Source organism: Oncorhynchus gorbuscha, linkage group LG08, assembly GCF_021184085.1.
Source record: "Oncorhynchus gorbuscha isolate QuinsamMale2020 ecotype Even-year linkage group LG08, OgorEven_v1.0, whole genome shotgun sequence".
Classification (NCBI taxonomy): Eukaryota; Metazoa; Chordata; class Actinopteri; order Salmoniformes; family Salmonidae; genus Oncorhynchus; species Oncorhynchus gorbuscha.
Genome location: NC_060180.1, coordinates 69,104,727 through 69,124,884, shown reverse-complemented (window position 1 = coordinate 69,124,884; position 20,158 = coordinate 69,104,727). Strand labels below are relative to the sequence as shown.

Here is a 20,158-nt window from a genome sequence, read left to right as displayed (position 1 = left end):
TGTGAAATCTTGGTTGGTGAGCGGACCCCAGACCTCACAACCATAAAGGGCAATGGGCTCTATTACTGATTCAAGTATTTTTAGCCAGATCGTAATTGGTATGTTGAATTTTATGTTCCTTTTGATGGCATAGAAGGCCCTTCTTGCCTTGTCTCTCAGATCGTTCACAGCTTTGTGGAAGCTACCTGTGGTGCTGATGTTTAGGCCAAGGTATGTATAGTTTTTTGTGTGCTCTAGGGCAATGGTGTTTAGATGGAATTTGTATTTGAGGTCCTGGTGACTGGACCTTTTTTGGAATATCATTATTTTGGTCTTACTGAGATTTACTGTCAGGGCCCAGGTCTGGCAGAATCTGTGCAGAATATCTAGGGGCTGATGTAGGCCTTCCTTGGTTGGTGACAGAAGCACCAGATCATCAGCAAACAGTAGACATTTGACTTCAGACTCTAGTAGGGTGAGGCCGTGTGCTGCAGACTTTTCTAGTGCCTGTGCCATTTCATTGATATATATGTTGAAGAGGGTGGGGCTTACGCTGCATCCTTGTCTCACCCCACGGCCCTGTGTGAAGAAGTTTGTGTTTTTTGCCTATTTTAACCACACACTTGTTGTTTGTCTACATGGATTTTATAATGTCGTATGTTTTACCCCCAACACCACTTTCCATCAATTTGTATAGCAGACCCTCATGCCAAATTGAGTCGAAGGCTTTTTTGAAATCAACAAAGCATGAGAAGACTTTGCCTTTATTTTGGTTTGTTTGGTTGTCAATTAGGGTGTGCAGGGTGAATACATGGTCTGTTGTACGGTAATTTGGTAAAAAACCAATTTGACATTTGCTCAGTACATTGTTTTCATTGAGGACATGTACGAGTCTCCTGTTAATGATAATGCAGATTTTCCCAAGGTTGCTGTTGACGCATATTCCACGGTAGTAATTGGGGTCAAATTTGTCTCCACTTTTGTGGATTGGGGTGATCAGTCCTTGATTCCAAATATTGGGGAAGATGCCATAGCTAAGGATGATGTTAAAGAGTTTTAGTATAGCCAATTGGAATTTATATTGATATTTATATTTGATCATTTCATTAAGGATACCATCAACACCACAGGCCTTTTTGGGTTGGAGGGTTTTTATTTTGTCATGTAGCTCATTCAAGGTAATTGGAGAATCCAGTGGGTTCTGGAATCCAGTGGGTTCTGGAATCCAGTGGGTTCTGGTATCCAGTGGGTTCTGGAATCCAGTGGGTTCTGGAATCCAGTGGGTTCTGGAATCCAGTGTGTTCTGGGTCTTTAATAGTTGATTCTAAGATTTGTATTTGATCCTGTATATGTTTTTGCTCTTTATTCTTTGTTATAGAGACAAAAAGATTGGAGAAGTGGTTTACCCATACATCTCTATTTTGAATAGATCATTCTTTATGTTGTTGTTTGTGAACGCTCTGCGAGACTCTGGGTTGAGATCAGTGATAAAGTAGTCTACAGTACTACTGCCAAGAGATGAGCTATAGGTGTATCTACCATAGGAGTCTGGGTTGAGATCAGTGATAAAGTAGTCTACAGTACTACTGCCAAGAGATGAGCTATAGGTGTACCTACCATAGGATTCCCCTCGAAGCCTACCATTGACTATGTACATACCCAGCGTGCGACAGAGCTGCAGGAGTTGTGACCCGTTTTTGTTGGTTATGTTGTCATAGTTTTGCCTAGGGGGGCATATGGGGGAGGGAATGCTGTCACCTGCAGGTAGGTGACCCTGCTGAGGGTGTCAGGTTCTTGTCCGGTTCTGGCATTTAGGTCACCACAGACTAGTACATGTCCCTGGGCCTGGAAATGATTGATTTCCCCCTCCAGGATGGAGAAGCAGTCTTCATTAAAGTATGGCGATTCTAGTGGGGGGATATAGGTAGCACACAGGAGGACATTTTTCTCTGTTAAGATCATTTCCTTTTGAATTTCTAGCCAAATGTAAAATGTTCCTGTTTTGATTAATTTAATGGAGTGAGTTAGGTCTGCGCTATACCAAATTAGCATATCCCCTGAATCCATACCCTGTTTCACACCTGGTAGTTTGGTGGATGGGACTACCAGCTCTCTGTAACCTAGAGGGAAACCAGTGGGTCCGTCTCCTCTATACTAGGTTTCTTGCAGGATGACAATGTCTGTATTACCGATTTCTTTGGTGAAGTCCGGGTTCCTGCTCTTTAGGCCAAAGGCAGATGACCTCAGGCCTTGGATATTCCAGGATGATATAGTGAAGGCTTTGTGTTCCATAAAGTGTCCAATGTTGTTGGTCGTGTGGTTTGGCCTCAGGCCAGTAAGTGTGAGCAGAGCCTGCTGAGCATCTGGTACATGCCATTGGCTTGGGTTAGTGTAAGAGTGGCCTGTTTGCCCGCTCACTGCCTGGGCGTATGTGTGACTTCCATGTTGAGGCCCTCTTTGCGGGGGTAGTGTGCATGGAGTGGGAAGGAGGGGCATAGTTCTGATCTGAGGGGGCCTAAATGGGGTCTCTCTCTCTCTCTCTCTCTCTCTCTCTCTCTCTCTCTCTCTCTCTCTCTCTCTCTCTCTCTCTCTCTCTCTCTCTCTCTCTCTCTCTCTCTCTCCCTGTCTCTCTGTCTCCCAGTCTCTGTCTCCCTGTCTCTGTCTCTCTGTCTCTCTCTCCCAGTCTCTCGGTCTCTGTCTCCCAGTATCTCTGTCTCTGTCTCTTGGTCTCTGTCTCTCTCTCTCTCTCTCTCTCTCTGTCTCTCGCTCTCTGTCTCTCGCTCTCTCTGTCTCTCGCTCTCTGTCTCTCGCTCTCTGTCTCTCTCTCCCTGTCGTTCTCTCTCTCTCTCCCTGTCTCTTGGTCTCTTTTCTCTGTCTCTCTCTCCTTGTCTCTCGGTCTCTCTCTCTCTCTCTCTCTCTCTCTCTCTCTCTCTCTCTCTCTCTGTCTCTCTGTCTCTGTCTTTCTCTCTCTCGTTCTCTTTTCCTCTATATCTGTGTACACAGACAGAAAAGCCCAAGATCTGTATCAGCCTAGATCATTGTAGTGCAGTGAGTTGTCTCATAATTACACACTGGAGTAGCGTTACACTGACACATGAAAGATTAAGGCTGGGGCTTTGGCTGAGCCGGTTAGTAACTCAAAAGTACTGAAAAATAAATGGCTCTCTGTGGAGATTCACTTGAAATAGTTTTCCTAGCGATGTATAGTGGAATTACAGAGGATCAACAGATACCGTATACTCCCCGTCCTGTGTATTTATTACTGTAGAAATATTGATCTGTTCTCGTGTTCACTGGACTCCCATGTCAGAACAGCAGAAAGGACTCCCATGTCAGAACAGTGAGGAGGACTCCCATGTCAGAACAGTGAGGAGGACTCCCATGTCAGAACAGCAGAAAGGACTCCCATGTCAGAACAGTGAGGAGGACTCCCATGTCAGAACAGCAGAATAGACTCCCATGTCAGAACAGCAGAAAGGACTCCCATGTCAGAACAGCAGAATGGACTCCCATGTCAGAACAGCGAGGAGGACTCCCATGTCAGAACAGCAGAATGGACTCCCATGTCAGAACAGTGAGGAGGACTCCCATGTCAGAACAGCAGAATAGACTCCCATGTCAGAACAGTGAGGAGGACTCCCATGTCAGAACAGTGAGGAGGACTCCCATGTCAGAACAGCAGAATGGACTCCCATGTCAGAACAGCAGAATGGACTCCCATGTCAGAACAGTGAGGAGGACTCTCATGTCAGAACAGTGAGGAGGACTCCCATGTCAGAACAGCAGAATGGACTCCCATGTCAGAACAGTGAGGAGGACTCCCATGTCAGAACAGCAGAAAGGACTCCCATGTCAGAACAGCAGAAAGGACTCCCATGTCAGAACAGCAGAATGGACTCCCATGTCAGAACAGCAGAATGGACTCCCATGTCAGAACAGTGAGGAGGACTCCCATGTCAGAACAGTGAGGAGGACTCCCATGTCAGAACAGTGAGGTGGACTCCCATGTCAGAACAGTGAGGAGGACTCCCATGTCAGAACAGTGAGGAGGACTCCCATGTCAGAACAGTGAGGAGGACTCCCATGTCAGAACAGTGAGGAGGACTCCCATGTCAGAACAGTGAGGAGGACTCCCATGTCAGAACAGTGAGGAGGACTCCCATGTCAGAACAGCAGAATGGACTCCCATGTCAGAACAGCAGAATGGACTCCCATGTCAGAACAGTGAGGAGGACTCCCATGTCAGAACAGCAGAAAGGACTCCCATGTCAGAACAGCAGAATGGACTCCCATGTCAGAACAGTGAGGAGGACTCCCATGTCAGAACAGCAGAATGGACTCCCATGTCAGAACAGTGAGGAGGACTCCCATGTCAGAACAGCAGAATAGACTCCCATGTCAGAACAGTGAGAAGGACTCCCATGTCAGAACAGTGAGGAGGACTCCCATGTCAGAACAGCAGAATGGACTCCCATGTCAGAACAGCAGAAAGGACTCCCATGTCAGAACAGCAGAAAGGACTCCCATGTCAGAACAGTGAGGAGGACTCCCATGTCAGAACAGCAGAAAGGACTCCCATGTCAGAACAGTGAGGAGGACTCCCATGTCAGAACAGCAGAAAGGACTCCCATGTCAGAACAGTGAGGAGGACTCCCATGTCAGAACAGCAGAATGGACTCCCATGTCAGAACAGCAGAAAGGACTCCCATGTCAGAACAGCAGAAAGGACTCCCATGTCAGAACAGTGAGGAGGACTCCCATGTCAGAACAGCAGAAAGGACTCCCATGTCAGAACAGTGAGGAGGACTCCCATGTCAGAACAGTGAGGAGGACTCCCATGTCAGAACAGCAGAATGGACTCCCATGTCAGAACAGCAGAAAGGACTCCCATGTCAGAACAGTGAGGAGGACTCCCATGTCAGAACAGCAGAAAGGACTCCCATGTCAGAACAGTGAGGAGGACTCCCATGTCAGAACAGTGAGGAGGACTCCCATGTCAGAACAGCAGAAAGGACTCCCATGTCAGAACAGCAGAAAGGACTCCCATGTCAGAACAGCAGAAAGGACTCCCATGTCAGAACAGCAGAAAGGACTCCCATGTCAGAACAGCAGAAAGGACTCCCATGTCAGAACAGCAGAAAGGACTCCCATGTCAGAACAGCAGAAAGGACTCCCATGTCAGAACAGCAGAAAGGACTCCCATGTCAGAACAGCAGAAAGGACTCCCATGTCAGAACAGTGAGGAGGACTCCCATGTCAGAACAGTGAGGAGGACTCCCATGTCAGAACAGCAGAAAGGACTCCCATGTCAGAACAGCAGAAAGGACTCCCATGTCAGAACAGTGAGGAGGACTCCCATGTCAGAACAGTGAGGAGGACTCCCATGTCAGAACAGCAGAAAGGACTCCCATGTCAGAACAGCAGAAAGGACTCCCATGTCAGAACAGCAGAAAGGACGCCCATGTCAGAACAGCAGAAAGGACTCCCATGTCAGAACAGCAGAAAGGACTCCCATGTCAGAACAGCAGAAAGGACTCCCATGTCAGAACAGTGAGGAGGACTCCCATGTCAGAACAGTGAGGAGGACTCCCATGTCAGAACAGCAGAAAGGACTCCCATGTCAGAACAGCAGAAAGGACTCCCACGTCAGAACAGCAGAATGGACTCCCACGTCAGAACAGTGAGGAGGACTCTCATGTCAGAACAGCAGAATGGACTCCCATTTCTCTTCAGATCTCTATTCAGTTCCACATCCAGGAAGTTTGGCTTTACAGCCTGATTTGAAATGTAACCTTTAACCTGACCTTTACATTACTATCATGGAATCTAAAACATTTCAGTTTTACAGACAGGATGTATCACCATTGGCTAAAATGTGTAACTTGTATTTTTTTTCCTATTCCCCTTCGAGCTCGGTCCAAGATGACTGTTGGCAGTTCTTGAATTGGGCCTGAAAAAGAGGGTGAGGCTTTTAGACAGGGCCGAGTCCAGAGTACACAGAGTCCAGAGTACACAGAGTCCACAGAACACAGAGTACACAGAGTCCAGAGTCCACAGAACACAGAGTACACAGAGTACAGAGTACAGGCACCTCAAATTTTCTACTGGAGTACTTACACCTCTTACAGAATATTAATTCTCAAATATGAACACTGGTACTGTAACATTATAATGAGTCCCGGCAGACATGCAATTAGTGCCTTTTTAAATTCTACTTCAAGCACCGACTGTTGGTAATATCCATCATTGCTTGATTTTATTTATTATTATTTTCATTTATATATCATTTGTTTAACTAGGCAAGTCAGTTAAGAACAAATTCTTATTTCCATATGATGTGACACATGCAGCAGACATTTTAGAGTGACAGCTCTGTGCAGCTGCAGGACAGATCGCAAACAGTATAAGCTATAATAATATAATAATATAAGCTTCGGTGTAGCTTTTCCCGAAAGAAGCCTTTGATACCCGAAGATACACATATACTCTCTATTGATAGACATCTGATTTAATAAAACCATTTTGGTCCATTTTAGATGTTGAATGACACAGAGGATTATGGATAGTTGTATGAGGAGGGGAGGGGAGGTTAATGAAAACAGCCTCAGACAGTTGTCTCTTTGTAGATATTGAGCTTCAACCCTATCGAGATGTTTCACTGTTAGAGGTAATGAGGTAATGAGTAATGAGTAATGACTGGCTGAATAACGGAGAGGATTTTAGTTATGCAAAGATATGTATTTAATTGGGATTGTGTGTGTGTGTGTGTGTGTGTGTGTGTGTGTGTGTGTGTGTGTGTGTGTGTGTGTGTGTGTGTGTGTGTGTGTGTGTGTGTGTGTGTGTGTGTGTGTGTGTGTGTGTGTGTGTGTGTGTGTAGAGGGGTTGTGTGTCTGTCTGTGTGTGTGTGTGGGGGGAGTGCGTGTGTGTGTAGAGGGGTTGTGTATGTGTGTGCGTGTGTGTGTGTGTAGAGGGGGAGTGTGTGCTTGTGTGTGTGTGTAGAGGGGGAGTGTGTGCTTGTGTGTGTGTGTGTGTGTGTGTGTGTGTGTGTGTGTGTGTGTGTGTGTGTGTGTGTGTGTGTGTGTGTGTGTGTGTGTGTGTGTGTGTGTGTGTGTGTGTGTGTGTGTGTGTGTGTGTGTGTGCGTGCGTGCGTGCGTGCGTGCGTGTGTGTGTGTGTGAGCATTTCTTTATTTGTATTGCTTACTTCACATTAGCTGTAAGTAACATGTTTTCACAGTTCACGTGTACTGTACTCATCAGTGCCAGTGTATTAGCATCATAATAACATGTCTTCACGTGTACTGATTCAGGCCACATCCCCCACGACGACCTGCATTTGAACCCAAACCATACACATGTTGTGGTAAACAACAATGCCTTATTCACTGTGAGTAAGCTGCATGAGCCATGAATACAGTAGTATGCTAACGCTAGTTATGCTAATGGTAGGTAACGTTGTAGGCTGATACTGTAGCTTAGCTAGCGTTCTTGTACCTGACCCATAATTCACAGAGAGGGTGTGGCTACGCTAGCCCAGCTTAATTAAGCTACAGTAGATACAGTAGAATGCTAGCCGTGGTAGCTAACTCTGGCTGATATGCTCACTGTAGCGTAGCTAGCGTTCTTGTACCTGACGCATAATTCACAGAGAGGGACGTGGCTACGCTAGCCCAGCTTAATTAAGCAGTAAATCTGTCCGTGACTTAGTGTGTGTGTCGTCTGAGCGTTTGGTGCCATTTCTTCTGCTCAGCTGCCTGGGCCAAGTTACTCTCTCAACCTCCCTACCACCAGGCAGTACGACCCATTGACTGACTCTCTGGCTGCCTTGTAGGGCTGTAGTGTAGACCTGGGTTGAAATAGTATTTGTTTTCCCCCCAATACTTTAAGTGCATGATTGAGCCTCCCTGAGCGCCAAATGGTCCAGGGTTTGCACTTTTGGAACTATTCTATTCGCTCCATTGCGCCAGGCAAACTCAATCAAGCACAGCGAAAGTGTTTAAGGAAAAACACGTACTATTTTGAACCCAGCTCTGGTTACAATTCCCTTTTTCTTTAATGGTGAGACGTGCTGGACAAAACGGCAACAAGACAAAGGTCAAACATATGATCCATCTACACCAGCGTTTCCCAAACGCCGTCCTCGGTGACCCCGAGGGGGTGCACGTTTTGTCGTTGTTGTTGTCCCTAGCACTACACAGCTGATTCAAATAATCAACTAATCATCAAGCTTTGCTCATTTGAATCAGCTGTGTAGTGTTAGGGGTAATAAACAAAAACATGCGCCCCTTGGGGTCACCGAGGACGGAGTTTGGGAAACGCTGGTGTAGAAGAAACTGCACAATCACATAAGTCAGCATGTGATGTATCAATATATCACATACGACCATGAAAGGAGAGATATCTGCCAAAATAAAGGAAACACCAACATAGTGTCTCAAGGTGTTGGGCCACCAGGAGCCGTCAGAACAGCTTCAATCCACCCTGGTATAGATCCACCCTGGTATAGATCCACCCTGGTATAGGTCCACCCTGGTATAGATCCACCCTGGTATAGATCCACCCTGGCATAGATCCACCCTAGTATAGGTCCACCTTGGTATAGATCCACCCTGGTATAGATCCACCCTGGTATAGGTCCACCCTGGTATAGATCCACCCTGGTATAGATCCACCCTGGTATAGATCCACCCTGGCATAGATCCACCCTAGTATAGGTCCACCCTGGTATAGATCCACCCTGGTATAGATCCACCCTGGCATAGATCCACCCTGGTATAGGTCCACCCTGGTATAGGTCCACCATGGTATAGATTCACCCTGGTATAGATCCACCCTGGTATAGGTCCACCCTGGTATAGGTCCACCCTGGTATAGATCCACCCTGGTATAGATCCACCCTGGTATAGATCCACCCTGGTATAGATTCTACAAGTGTCTGGAACTCTATTGGAGGGATGCGACACCTTTGTTCCACAAGAAATTCCATCATTTGGTGTTTTATTGATGGTGGTGAAAAACGCTGTCTCAGACGCCGCCCCAGAATCTCCCATAAAGTGTTCATCTGGGTTGAGATCTGGTGACTGAGACGGCCATGGCTTATGGCTTACATCGTTTTCATGCTCTTCAAACCATTCAGTGACCACTCGTGCCCTGTGGATGGGGGAGATGTCATCCTATGGGGCATAACCATGGTAACCAAAATAATGGCCCGCCCAGCATTTTTTATACATGACCCTAAGCATGATGGGATGCAAAATGCTTAATTAACTCACTACACCTGTGTGGAAGCACTTGCTTTCAATAAAGTTTATATTGCTCATTTATTTCAAGTGTTTCCATTCTTTTGGCAGTTACCTGCACTTACAGGTGAGGCCATACAGATCAAAACAAGAAACTCACATCATAGAAACTCACATCATAGAAACTTCAGTGTCAGTGAGCCAACTATTGTACTACAAATGTCGTAATCCCTGTTAGTTCCTGTGTCATAAAAGTTGAGATGTTGAGTCTTCATTTGTCACTCCACCGGTAAACAACTGCAATGCAAATGTCACTCTGCCTCTGACAAATGGGCTTTTATTTGGCCTTTAGGGCCCCTTTCTCGAACAAAACACATTAGCCACAACTACAGCGACAGCTTGTGGAAGTCACACGTTAGCATAATCGAATCAATCACTACGTTGTCTTAGTGTCGAGCGACACGGTTGGTATTTGATTCCCTTGTTAGCGACGGAGGGGGATTAAGTGTGTAGTTAATGAAAGGGCCATCGGTTAGAGGATAGGATAGCTATTTTCACACTTTCTTTCTCTCTCCCTCACTCTTTCTACCTCTCTCTCTCTCTCTCTCTCTCTCTCTCTCTCTCTCTCTCTCTCTCTCTCTCTCTCTCTCTCTCTCTCTCTCTCTCTCTCTCTCTCTCATCTTCTTTCTCTCTCTCTTGCTCGCGCTCTTGCTCTCTCCCTCTCTCTCTCTGTCTCTTTCTCTCTCCCTTTCTTTCTCTCTCTCTCCATTTCTCTCGCTCTCATCTTCTTTCTCTCTCCCTTTCTCTCACTCTCATCTTCTTTCTCTCTCTCCCTCACTCTTTCTACCTCTCGCTCGCTCTCTTGCTCTCTCCCTCTCTCTCTCTCCCTCTTTCTCTCTCCCTTTCTTTCTCTCTCCCTCCCTCTTTCTACCTCTCTCTCTCGCTTGCTCGCTCTCTCTTTCTCTCTCTCTCTTTCTCTCTCTCTCTCTCTCCCTCTTTCTCTCTCCCTTTCTTTCTCTCTCTCTCTCCCTTTATCTTGCTCTCATCTTCTTTCTCTCTCTCTTCACCACTGTTGTGGTTACTGAGCTGGGTTCTCTTCACCACTGTTGTGGTTAGTGAGGTTCACCACTGTTGTGGTTAGTGAGCTGGGTTCTCTTCACCACTGTTGTGGTTACTGAGCTGGGTTCTCTTCACCACTGTTGTGGTTAGTGAGCTGGGTTCTCTTCACCACTGTTGTGGTTACTGAGCTGGGTTCTCTTCACCACTGTTGTGGTTACTGAGCTGGGTTTTCTTCACCACTGTTGTGGTTAGTGAGCTGGGTTCTCTTCACCACTGTTGTGGTTACTGAGCTGGGTTTTCTTCACCACTGTTGTGGTTAGTGAGCTGGGTTCTCTTCACCACTGTTGTGGTTAGTGAGCTGGGTTCTCTTCACCACTGTTGTTGTTAGTGAGCTGGGTTCTCTTCACCACTGTTGTGGTTACTGAGCTGGGTTCTCTTCACCACTGTTGTGGTTACTGAGCTGGGTTCTGTTCACCACTGTTGTGGTTACTGAGCTGGGTTCTCTTCACCACTGTTGTGGTTAGTGAGCTGGGTTCTCTTCACCACTGTTGTGGTTACTGAGCTGGGTTTTCTTCACCACTGTTGTGGTTAGGGAGCTTGGTTCTCCTTGAAGATGTTGTTCTCTTCTGCCAACTGGTACATCTGCTGTGTTGTTCCTGTCTTGTCTGTTCAGGGTTGAGAGAACAACATCTTTATTTAATTTAACCTTTATTTAACTAGAGAAGTCAGTTAAGAAAAAAGTATTATTTACAATGAGTGTCTCCATAAGGCAACAGGCCTCTTGCGGGGGCTGGGATTAATAAATAATATTTATATATATGTTAAAACACACATCACTACAAGAGACCCTTCTATACGCCCGAGTCTATTAGACCCTAAACCCTTCTATACACCCTCGTATATTAGACCCTAAACCCTTCTATACACCCTAGTCTGTTAGACCCTAAACCCTTCTATACGCCCTCGTCTATTAGACCCTAAACCCTTCTATACACCCTAGTCTGTTACACCCTAAACCCTTCTATACACCCTAGTCTGTTAGACCCTAAACCCTTCTATACACCCTAGTCTGTTAGACCCTAAACACTTCTATACACACTAGTCTGTTAGACCCTAAAACCTTCTATACACCCTAGTCTGTTACACCCTAAACCCTTCTATACACCCTAGTCTGTTAGACCCTAAACCCTTCTATACACCCTAGTCTGATAGACCCTAAACACTTCTATACACACTAGTCTGTTAGACCCTAAACCCTTCTATACACCCTAGTCTGTTAGACCCTAAACCCTTCTATACACCCTAGTCTGTTAGACCCTAAATCCTTCTATACACCCTAGTCTGTTAGACCCTAAACCCTTCTATACACCCTAGTCTGTTAGACCCTAAATCCTTCTATACACCCTAGTCTGTTAGACCCTAAACCCTTCTATACACCCTAGTCTGTTAGACCCTAAACCCTTCTATACACCCTAGTCTGTTAGACCCTAAACACTTCTATACACACTAGTCTGTTAGAACCTAAACCCTTCTATACACCCTAGTCTGTTAGACCCTAAACACTTCTATACACACTAGTCTGTTAGACCCTAAACCCTTCTATACACCCTAGTCTGTTAGACCCAAAACCCTTCTATACACCCTAGTCTGTTAGACCCTAAATCCTTCTATACACCCTAGTCTGTTAGACCCTAAACCCTTCCTACCTACCCCTAACCCACCTACCCAAGCCTCTCAGATGTGCCCAGTGAAGTGAGTGAGGGCAGCAGAGAAGGTTGCAATGTGTTGGAATGGAACATCATCTCCCTTTCTCCCCTCCAGGCAAGCAGACGTGTCCTTCGGAGAAGTTTGACTGCGGCGGCTCCACCAACAAGTGTGTCTCGTTGTCATGGCGATGCGATGGCGAGCGGGACTGCGAGAACGGGGCGGACGAGGAGGACTGCGCCGCCGGTGAGTGTGATGGACAGCTGTCAATCAAACCCCATAGAAACCACCCATTGGCTGAGACGGGTGTCCTTAATTTGTGGATGGGCAATAGTCCCGCCCACTGACTGCACTAGATTTTACCTGGACACTATGGTGAGAAAAGAAGGGGTGTGTTTCTTCTCAGTGACCTTTAACCCTTGAACCACTAAGCTGTAGTAGTACCACTGTTTGTGTCTTTTGCCTCCTTAGTTTTTGTATTCACACCCTTTAGGAATGGCAACGGCTGTTACCCTACTCACAGCATTGTGTTTGAACACACGTCCCAGGTTAGGATTTTACGGAGCTTTGAATGAGCCCACGACCGTGTGACCTGCCGTGAGTGTGCGGGGTCAAAGGAACCAATAGAACGGATTCTTTTGATAACAGTTCTCTGTTTCCTCCATTATGGGGCATTTTGGGGGTTCTTTTCTCCGTTTGATTGATCTTCTGACGACGGAGGACACAACGGCTCCCAAATTACACCCTGTTGCCTAGTGCACTACTTTTGGCCAGAGCCTGTCTAAAGTAGTGCACCATGTAGGGAATAGGGTGCCGTTTGAGACTCCAATGAATAAAGGGCCAATGAATAAGTCAGCTCTGCTAAGAAAATACATTGACTTTGATGCCAAATCAAAGGTTGCAAAATAATTATCAAATTTAACAATCAGTGCAACCATAGCGATAGCAAGAGTCTCCACAACTCAACCCAATCCAGTCTTGCATGATGCAAGCATCAATCCATCAACCATGGATGATGGCGTCACCCTCCCCTCTACCCAATCACGCGTCACTGTGATGCCTCTCTGCACACTCTCTCACACACACACGCACGCACGCACGCACGCACGCACGCACGCACACACACACACACACACACACACACACACACACACACACACACACACACACACACACACACACACACACACACACACACACACACGTGACTACACTCCTGCCCTACTTTACAAGGCAACGTGAAAGACTCAGCTTCTCATTTTCCCTCCCTCCCTCCCTCGTCTCTCCCGCACGTCAGGAGAAATTGATTGTAGTGACTGTGCCGCAGGAGACTGGATGATTGGAGCTCCACCGTGGCGCAGGAAGCTTCACTGGGAGAAACCCTGTCGTATTTCCCTCAGATGGGGGGGGGGAAAGCAGAGAGAAAAGGATGCTGTATGTTTTCCTACTATCATTTGAGTCCCAGAGTTTGTTTCTGTGTGGCTTCATTTCACTTCTTCACCTCAATCAGCTCGATTTGTTTTTCCTCAGAAAGCCCACATTCCTATTTACACCGTGTGTATTGGAAATCAGAAACAACTATTTACTCCTCCCAGATATGGTCTGTGAGCCTCCATTTACTACAGCGCTGCAGAGCTAAGAGACAATTACAAAAAAACTCTTAAAACCAGGCCTGGGTTCGAATACTGTTAGAAATCTTTCCATTTGGAAATTATTTTTAGTGTTTTCTTTCTTCTTCTTCTAATCTAGTGGTCTCATTGCGCCCGGTAAACTCATTCATGCTCAGCTTAAGTTATTATTTGAAATAGTATATATAGTATATGATTGTGTTTTTGTGTCTTTGAACCAAGGTGTAAAATGCATCTATGCCACTCTGCCCATAACACTCCTATGGTTAAATGAGCTGAAGTCTGAAGTCTGAATCAAAGTGGCAAAGATCTAATGCTTTCTTGAAATAATCAAAATGCAACCTGCAAAGATTTCAAAGATTTTACTGAGTTACAGTTCATATAAGGACATCAGTCAGTTGAAATAAATACATGAGGCCCTAATCTATGGATTGCACATGACTGGGAATACAGATATGTTTTAATTTTTAAAATGTTACCTTTATTTAACTAGGCAAGTCAGTTAAGAACAAATTCTTATTTACAATGACGGCCTAGGAACAGTTGGGTTAACTGCCTGTTCAGGGGCAGAACGACAGATTTGTACCTTGTCAGCTCGGGGATTCGAACTTGCAACCTTTCGGTTACTAGTCCAACGCACAGATACCTTAATTAAAAGTAGTGGCGTGGCTTTGAAAACAAGTCAGTATCTGGTGTGATCACCATTTGCCTCATGTAGCACGATACATCTCCTTCACATAGTGTTGATCAGGCTGTTGATTGTGGCCTGTGGAATGTTGTCCCACTCCTCTTCAATGGCTGTGTGAAGTTGCTCGATATTGGCGGGATCTGAAACATGCTGTCGAACGCATCGATCCAGAGCATCCCAAACATGCTCAATGGGTGACATGTCTGGTGAGTTTGCAGGCCATTGAAAAACTGGGACATGTACAGATCCTTGCGACATGGGGCAGAGCATTATCATGCTGAAACCTGAGGTGATGGCGACGGATGAAAAACACGACAATGGGCCTCAGGATCTCATCATGGTATCTCTGTGCATTCAAATTGACATCGATAAAATGCAATTGTGTTTGTTTTCCGTAGCTTATGCCTGCCCATACCAAAAACCCACCATCACCAGGGGGCACTCTGTTCACAACGTTGACATCAGCAAACCGCTCGCCCACACGACTTCGTACACGTGGTCTGTGGTTTTTGAGGCTAGTTGGACGTACTGCCAAATGCTCTAAAATAACATTGGAGGTGGGTTATGGTAGAGAAATGAACATTCAATGCAAAACTTCAGACATCTTTGGCATTGTGTTGTGTGACAAAACTGCACAATTTACAGTGGCCTTTTATTGTCCCCAGCACAAGGTGCACCTGTGTAATGATCATGCAGTGGATGGATTATCTTGGCAATGGAGAAATTTTCACTGAAAGGGATGTGAAAACAATTGTGGGCAACATTTGTGAGAAATAAGCTTTTTGTGCATTTTTGGGATATTTTATTTTAGCTTGTGACACATTAGACACACACTTTACATGTTGTGTTTATATTTTTGCTCAGTGTAGCTTGTCAGGTTTTTAAGCCGTAGTTAGCCCGGGTTCATAGAGAGCCTCTCTATCCTGTCAGTCTGGGTCCATAGAGAGCCTCTCTATCCTTTCAGTCTGGGTCCATAGAGAGCCTCTCTATCCTTTCAGTCTGGGTCCATAGAGAGCCTCTCTATCCTTTCAGTCTGGGTCCATAGAGAGCCTCTCTATCCTGTCAGTCTGGGTCCATAGAGAGCCTCTCTATCCTTTCAGTCTGGGTCCATAGAGAGCCTCTCTATCCTGTCAGTCTGGGTCCATAGAGAGCCTCTCTATCCTGTCAGTCTGGGTCCATAGAGAGCCTCTCTATCCTTTCAGTCTGGGTCCATAGAGAGCCTCTCTATCCTGTCAGTCTGGGTCCATAGAGAGCCTCTCTATCCTGTCAGTCTGGGTCCATAGAGAGCCTCTCTATCCTGTCAGTCTGGGTCCATAGAGAGCCTCTCTATCCTGTCAGTCTGGGTCCATAGAGAGCCTCTCTATCCTGTCAGTCTGGGTCCATAGAGAGCCTCTCTATCCTTTCAGTCTGGGTCCATAGAGAGCCTCTCTATCCTTTCAGTCTGGGTCCATAGAGAGCCTCTCTATCCTGTCAGTCTGGGTCCATAGAGAGCCTCTCTATCCTTTCAGTCTGGGTCCATAGAGAGCCTCTCTATCCTTTCAGTCTGGGTCCATAGAGAGCCTCTCTATCCTTTCAGTCTGGGTCCATAGAGAGCCTCTCTATCCTTTCAGTCTGGGTCCATAGAGAGCCTCTCTATCCTGTCAGTCTGGGTCCATAGAGAGCCTCTCTATCCTTTCAGTCTGGGTCCATAGAGAGCCTCTCTATCCTGTCAGGCTGGGTCCATAGAGAGCCTCTCTATCCTGTCAGTCTGGGTCCATAGAGAGCCTCTCTATCCTGTCAGTCTGGGTCCATAGAGAGCCTCTCTATCCTGTCAGTCTGGGTCCATAGAGAGCCTCTCTATCCTGTCAGTCTGGGTCCATAGAGAGCCTCTCTATCCTGTCAGTCTGGGTCCATAGAGAGCCTCTCTATCCTGTCAGTCTGGGTCCATAGAGAGCCTCTCTATCCTGTCAGTCTGGGTCCATAGAGAGCCTCTCTATCCTACACTAATCCCTTTCTCATTCTGATTTCTCCATTGACCCCTTCAGACCGCCTCTCCTGGTGAGTCCAGGCCAGGGCCCCTGGCATGCATACTAGGAAGTCCCCTAGAGCTGAAACACTGCTGGGCTTGTAGAATATAAAGTAAGGTGTCCATATTAGGAAGTCCCCTAGAGCTGAAACACTGCTGGGCTTGTAGAGTATATAGGAAGGTGTCCATATTAGGAATAGCTGAAACACTGCTGGGGAAGGTGTCCATATTAGGAAGTCCCCTAGAGCTGAAACACTGCTGGGCTTGTAGAGTATAAAGGAAGGTGTCCATATTAGGAAGTCCCCTAGAGCTGAAACACTGCTGGGCTTGTAGAGTATATAGGAAGGTGTCCATATTAGGAAGTGAACCGCTGTTGCTGTGACACAACTCCCGCAGCTCAGACAAAAGTCCCTCTGTCATTACAGTCAAATTTTTGTCTGGGGACTTGAGTGAGTGAGGTGACGACTACAGAATATGGATGCTCTCATGTTTGGATTGGGAGTTATGTTGGTCGGGTTTCCTAATGCTAGATCTGATATTTAAGAAACCATGACTGCAGTGGTATAATACTGTAGTATAATACTGTATTATAATTCTGTAGTATAATACTGTAGTATGATACCGTGCATCTACACCTGTATTGCTTGCTGTTTTGGGGTTTTAGGCTGGGTTTCTGTACAGCACTTTGAGATATCAGCTGATGTAAGAATGGCTATATAAATTCATTTGATTTAATTTAGTACCCTGAATTCTCCTGAACAATTGACCAAATCTGAAGAAAAGCAGACAGATCTCCCACTTAAAGCAGACAGATATCCCTCTTAAAGCTGACAGATATCCCACTTAAAGCAGACAGATATCCCACTTAAAGCAGACAGATATCCCACTTAAAGCAGACAGATATCCCACTTAAAGCAGACAGATATCCCACTTAAAGCAGACAGATATCCCTCTTAAAGCTGACAGATATCCCACTTAAAGCAGACAGATATCCCACTTAAAGCAGACAGATATCCCACTTAAAGCAGACAGATATCCCACTTAAAGCAGACAGATATCCCACTTAAAGCAGACAGATATCCCACTTAAAGCAGACAGATATCCCACTTAAAGCAGACAGATATCCCACTTAAAGCAGACAGATATCCCACTTAAAGCAGACAGATATCCCACTTAAAGCAGACAGATATCCTTAAAGCACAGATTCCCACTTAAAGCTGACAGATAAAGCAGACAGATATCCCACTTAAAGCAGACAGATATCCCACTTAAAGCAGACAGATATCCCACTTAAAGCAGACAGATATCCCACTTAAAGCTGACAGATATCCCACTTAAAGCTGACAGATATCCCACTTAAAGCAGACAGATATCCCACTTAAAGCAGACAGATATCCCACTTAAAGCTGACAGATCCCACTTAACTGCTCTGTATCTGTTAGCTGTTTGTTAATGTGATAAATAAGATACATAATGAATATACACGCGCCAAATGTAATTCCCCAAAAGTATGCAAATTAACCCATAGATCGATAAGCATGACCGGCCAAATGTTTTTCATTACCTGGTATTCCCATCAGTAAATAGGCAAAAAAAAAAACATTATTTTGCAATGTTTCGTTTTTTTTTATCCCGGACAATTGGCTGGTGTCAATTTTATGGATTGGCTTTAAAAAAACATGTGAGGCAAAAGCCGGCTATTACCAGCTAACGGAAACCCTGGACTCTTGAGACTGTTGTGCTCCCTCTTGGAAACATAACTCTCTCCACTCCATTCAGCAAGTAAATTGCGGCGAGGCGTTTTTCTAATTGAGCCATCCACAAGTAAAGTTATGCATTTAGTTGAATCCTGCCTTCCACATATCTCTCTCTTTTTCTCTCTCTGCCTCTCTCTCTCTCTGCCTCTCTCTCTCTCTCTCGGCCTCTCTCTCCTAACCTCTTTCTCTCGCTCTCTCTCTCAATCTCTGCCTCACGCACTCTCTCTCTCTCAGCCACTCTCTCTCTCAGCCACTCTCTCTCTCGGCCTCTCTCTCTCTCTCTCTCTCTCTCTTTCTCTGCCTTTCTCTCTCTCTCTCTCTGCCTCTCTCCCCACTATGCATCCTATCTCTGTCTCGTTTTCTCTCTCTGTCTCGTTCTCTCTCACTGCCCCTTCTCTCTCTCTCTGCCCCCCTCTCTCTCTGCCCCCTCTCTCGGCCCCCCCTCTCCCTCTCTCCCTGCTTCCCTCCCCCTCTCTCTCTCTCGCTCTCTCTCTCTCACTGCCTCTCTCTCACTCTCTCTCTCTCCCCAATTTGCATCACTCTCTCTCGCTGTCTCTCTCATTCTCTCTCTCTGCCTCTCTCTCTGCCTCTCTCTCTCTGCTCTTTCTCTCTCTCTCTTTCTCTCTCTCTCTCTCTCTCTCTCTCTGCCTCTCTCTGCCCCTCTCTCTCTGCCTCCCTCTTTCTCCCCCTCTCCCTCTGCCTCTTTCTCTCTTGCTGTCTCTGTCCCGTCTCTCACTCTCTCCCTCTCTCTCGCTCTGCCTCCATCCCTCTCTCTCTCTCTCTCTCTCTCTCTCTCTCTCTCTCTCTCTCTCTCTCTCTCTCTCTCTCTCTCTCTCTCTCTCTCTCTCTCTCTCCCTTGCTCTCTCTCTCTGTGAATAACACACACAGGCACTGAAGTCTTCTCAGCAGGAAGGAGCACGCCTGTCTCATGGGATCTCTGGGTACTAGACAAAATAATGTGTCCACTGTGCTCCCTTATTGAACTTTTACTGGCACATGTGCATGTGTCTGTCTGTATGTATCTGTTTGTGTGTTCACTGCAAGTTATACAATTTTAACCAGCTACGATAGCTCCAGATACACTGACGAGTCCAATATGTCCCGCTGGTGAAATTGAACCGGCAGGCTCCCACGTCCTGCTGGTGAAATTGAACCGGCAGGCTCCCACGTCCTGCTGGTGAAATTGAACCGGCAGGCTCCCACGTCCTGCTGGTGAAATTGAACCGGCAGGCTCCCATGTCCTGCTGGTGAAATTGAACCGGCAGGCTCCCACGTCCTGCTGGTGAAATTGAACCGGCAGGCTCCATGTCCTGCTGGTGAAATTGAACCGGCAGGCTCCCATGTCCTGCTGGTGAAATTGAACCGGCAGGCTCCCATGTCCTGCTGGTGAAATTGAACCGGCAGGCTCCCATGTCCTGCTGGTGAAATTGAACCGGCAGGCTCCCATGTCCTGCTGGTGAAATTGAACCGGCAGGCTCCCATGTCCTGCTGGTGAAATTGAACCGGCAGGCTCCCATGTCCCGCTGGTGAAGTCCCTGGAACAAAAGATCAGTTCAGTTTAACAAGATCTCCGTATGTCTGGTATAGAACAGAAGAACAAGCAATGTTATCCCATAGGAGAGCCTTTTGCTTTTTACTCGGATAATGATGAGAATGATGTCTTTTAGGTCATATCTTTAATCTTAACTGTCCTGTTTACTTCTAGCATTGTCCCACATCTGTATGTACATTGTATTCAGAAAACATTCAGAACCCTCAACTCTTTTCCATTTTTGGTTATGTTACAGACTTATTCTAAAATGGATTAAATTGTATTTTTTGTCATCAATCTATACACAATCCCCCATAATGACAAAGCAAAAACAGTTTTTTTAAAATTTTGCAAATTTATTAAAAAATAAAATACTGACATTTATCATTTACATAAGTATTCAGACCCTTTTACTCAGTACTTTGTTAAAGCACCTTTGGCAGCGATTACAGCCTCAAGTCTTCTTGGGTATGACGCTACAAGCTTGGCACACCTGTATTTGGGGAGTTTCTCCCATTCTTCTCTGCCAATCCTTTCAAGCTCTGTCAGGTTGGATGGGGAGCTATTTTAT

The 20,158-nt window shown here is 46.1% G+C and overlaps 1 protein-coding gene across 2 annotated transcripts in view; it reads left to right on the top strand.

Annotated features, from left to right (window-relative positions):
* The window catches only part of LOC124041019 (low-density lipoprotein receptor-related protein 8-like), a 194,351-nt gene that overhangs the window by 80,325 nt on the left and 93,868 nt on the right, over nucleotides 1-20,158 (top strand). For both annotated transcript variants that reach the window (XM_046358174.1, XM_046358173.1), the window contains exon 4: nucleotides 12,096-12,224. In XM_046358174.1, the coding sequence (XP_046214130.1) occupies nucleotides 12,096-12,224 (129 nt within the window). The remainder of the gene's footprint in view (nucleotides 1-12,095; nucleotides 12,225-20,158) is intronic.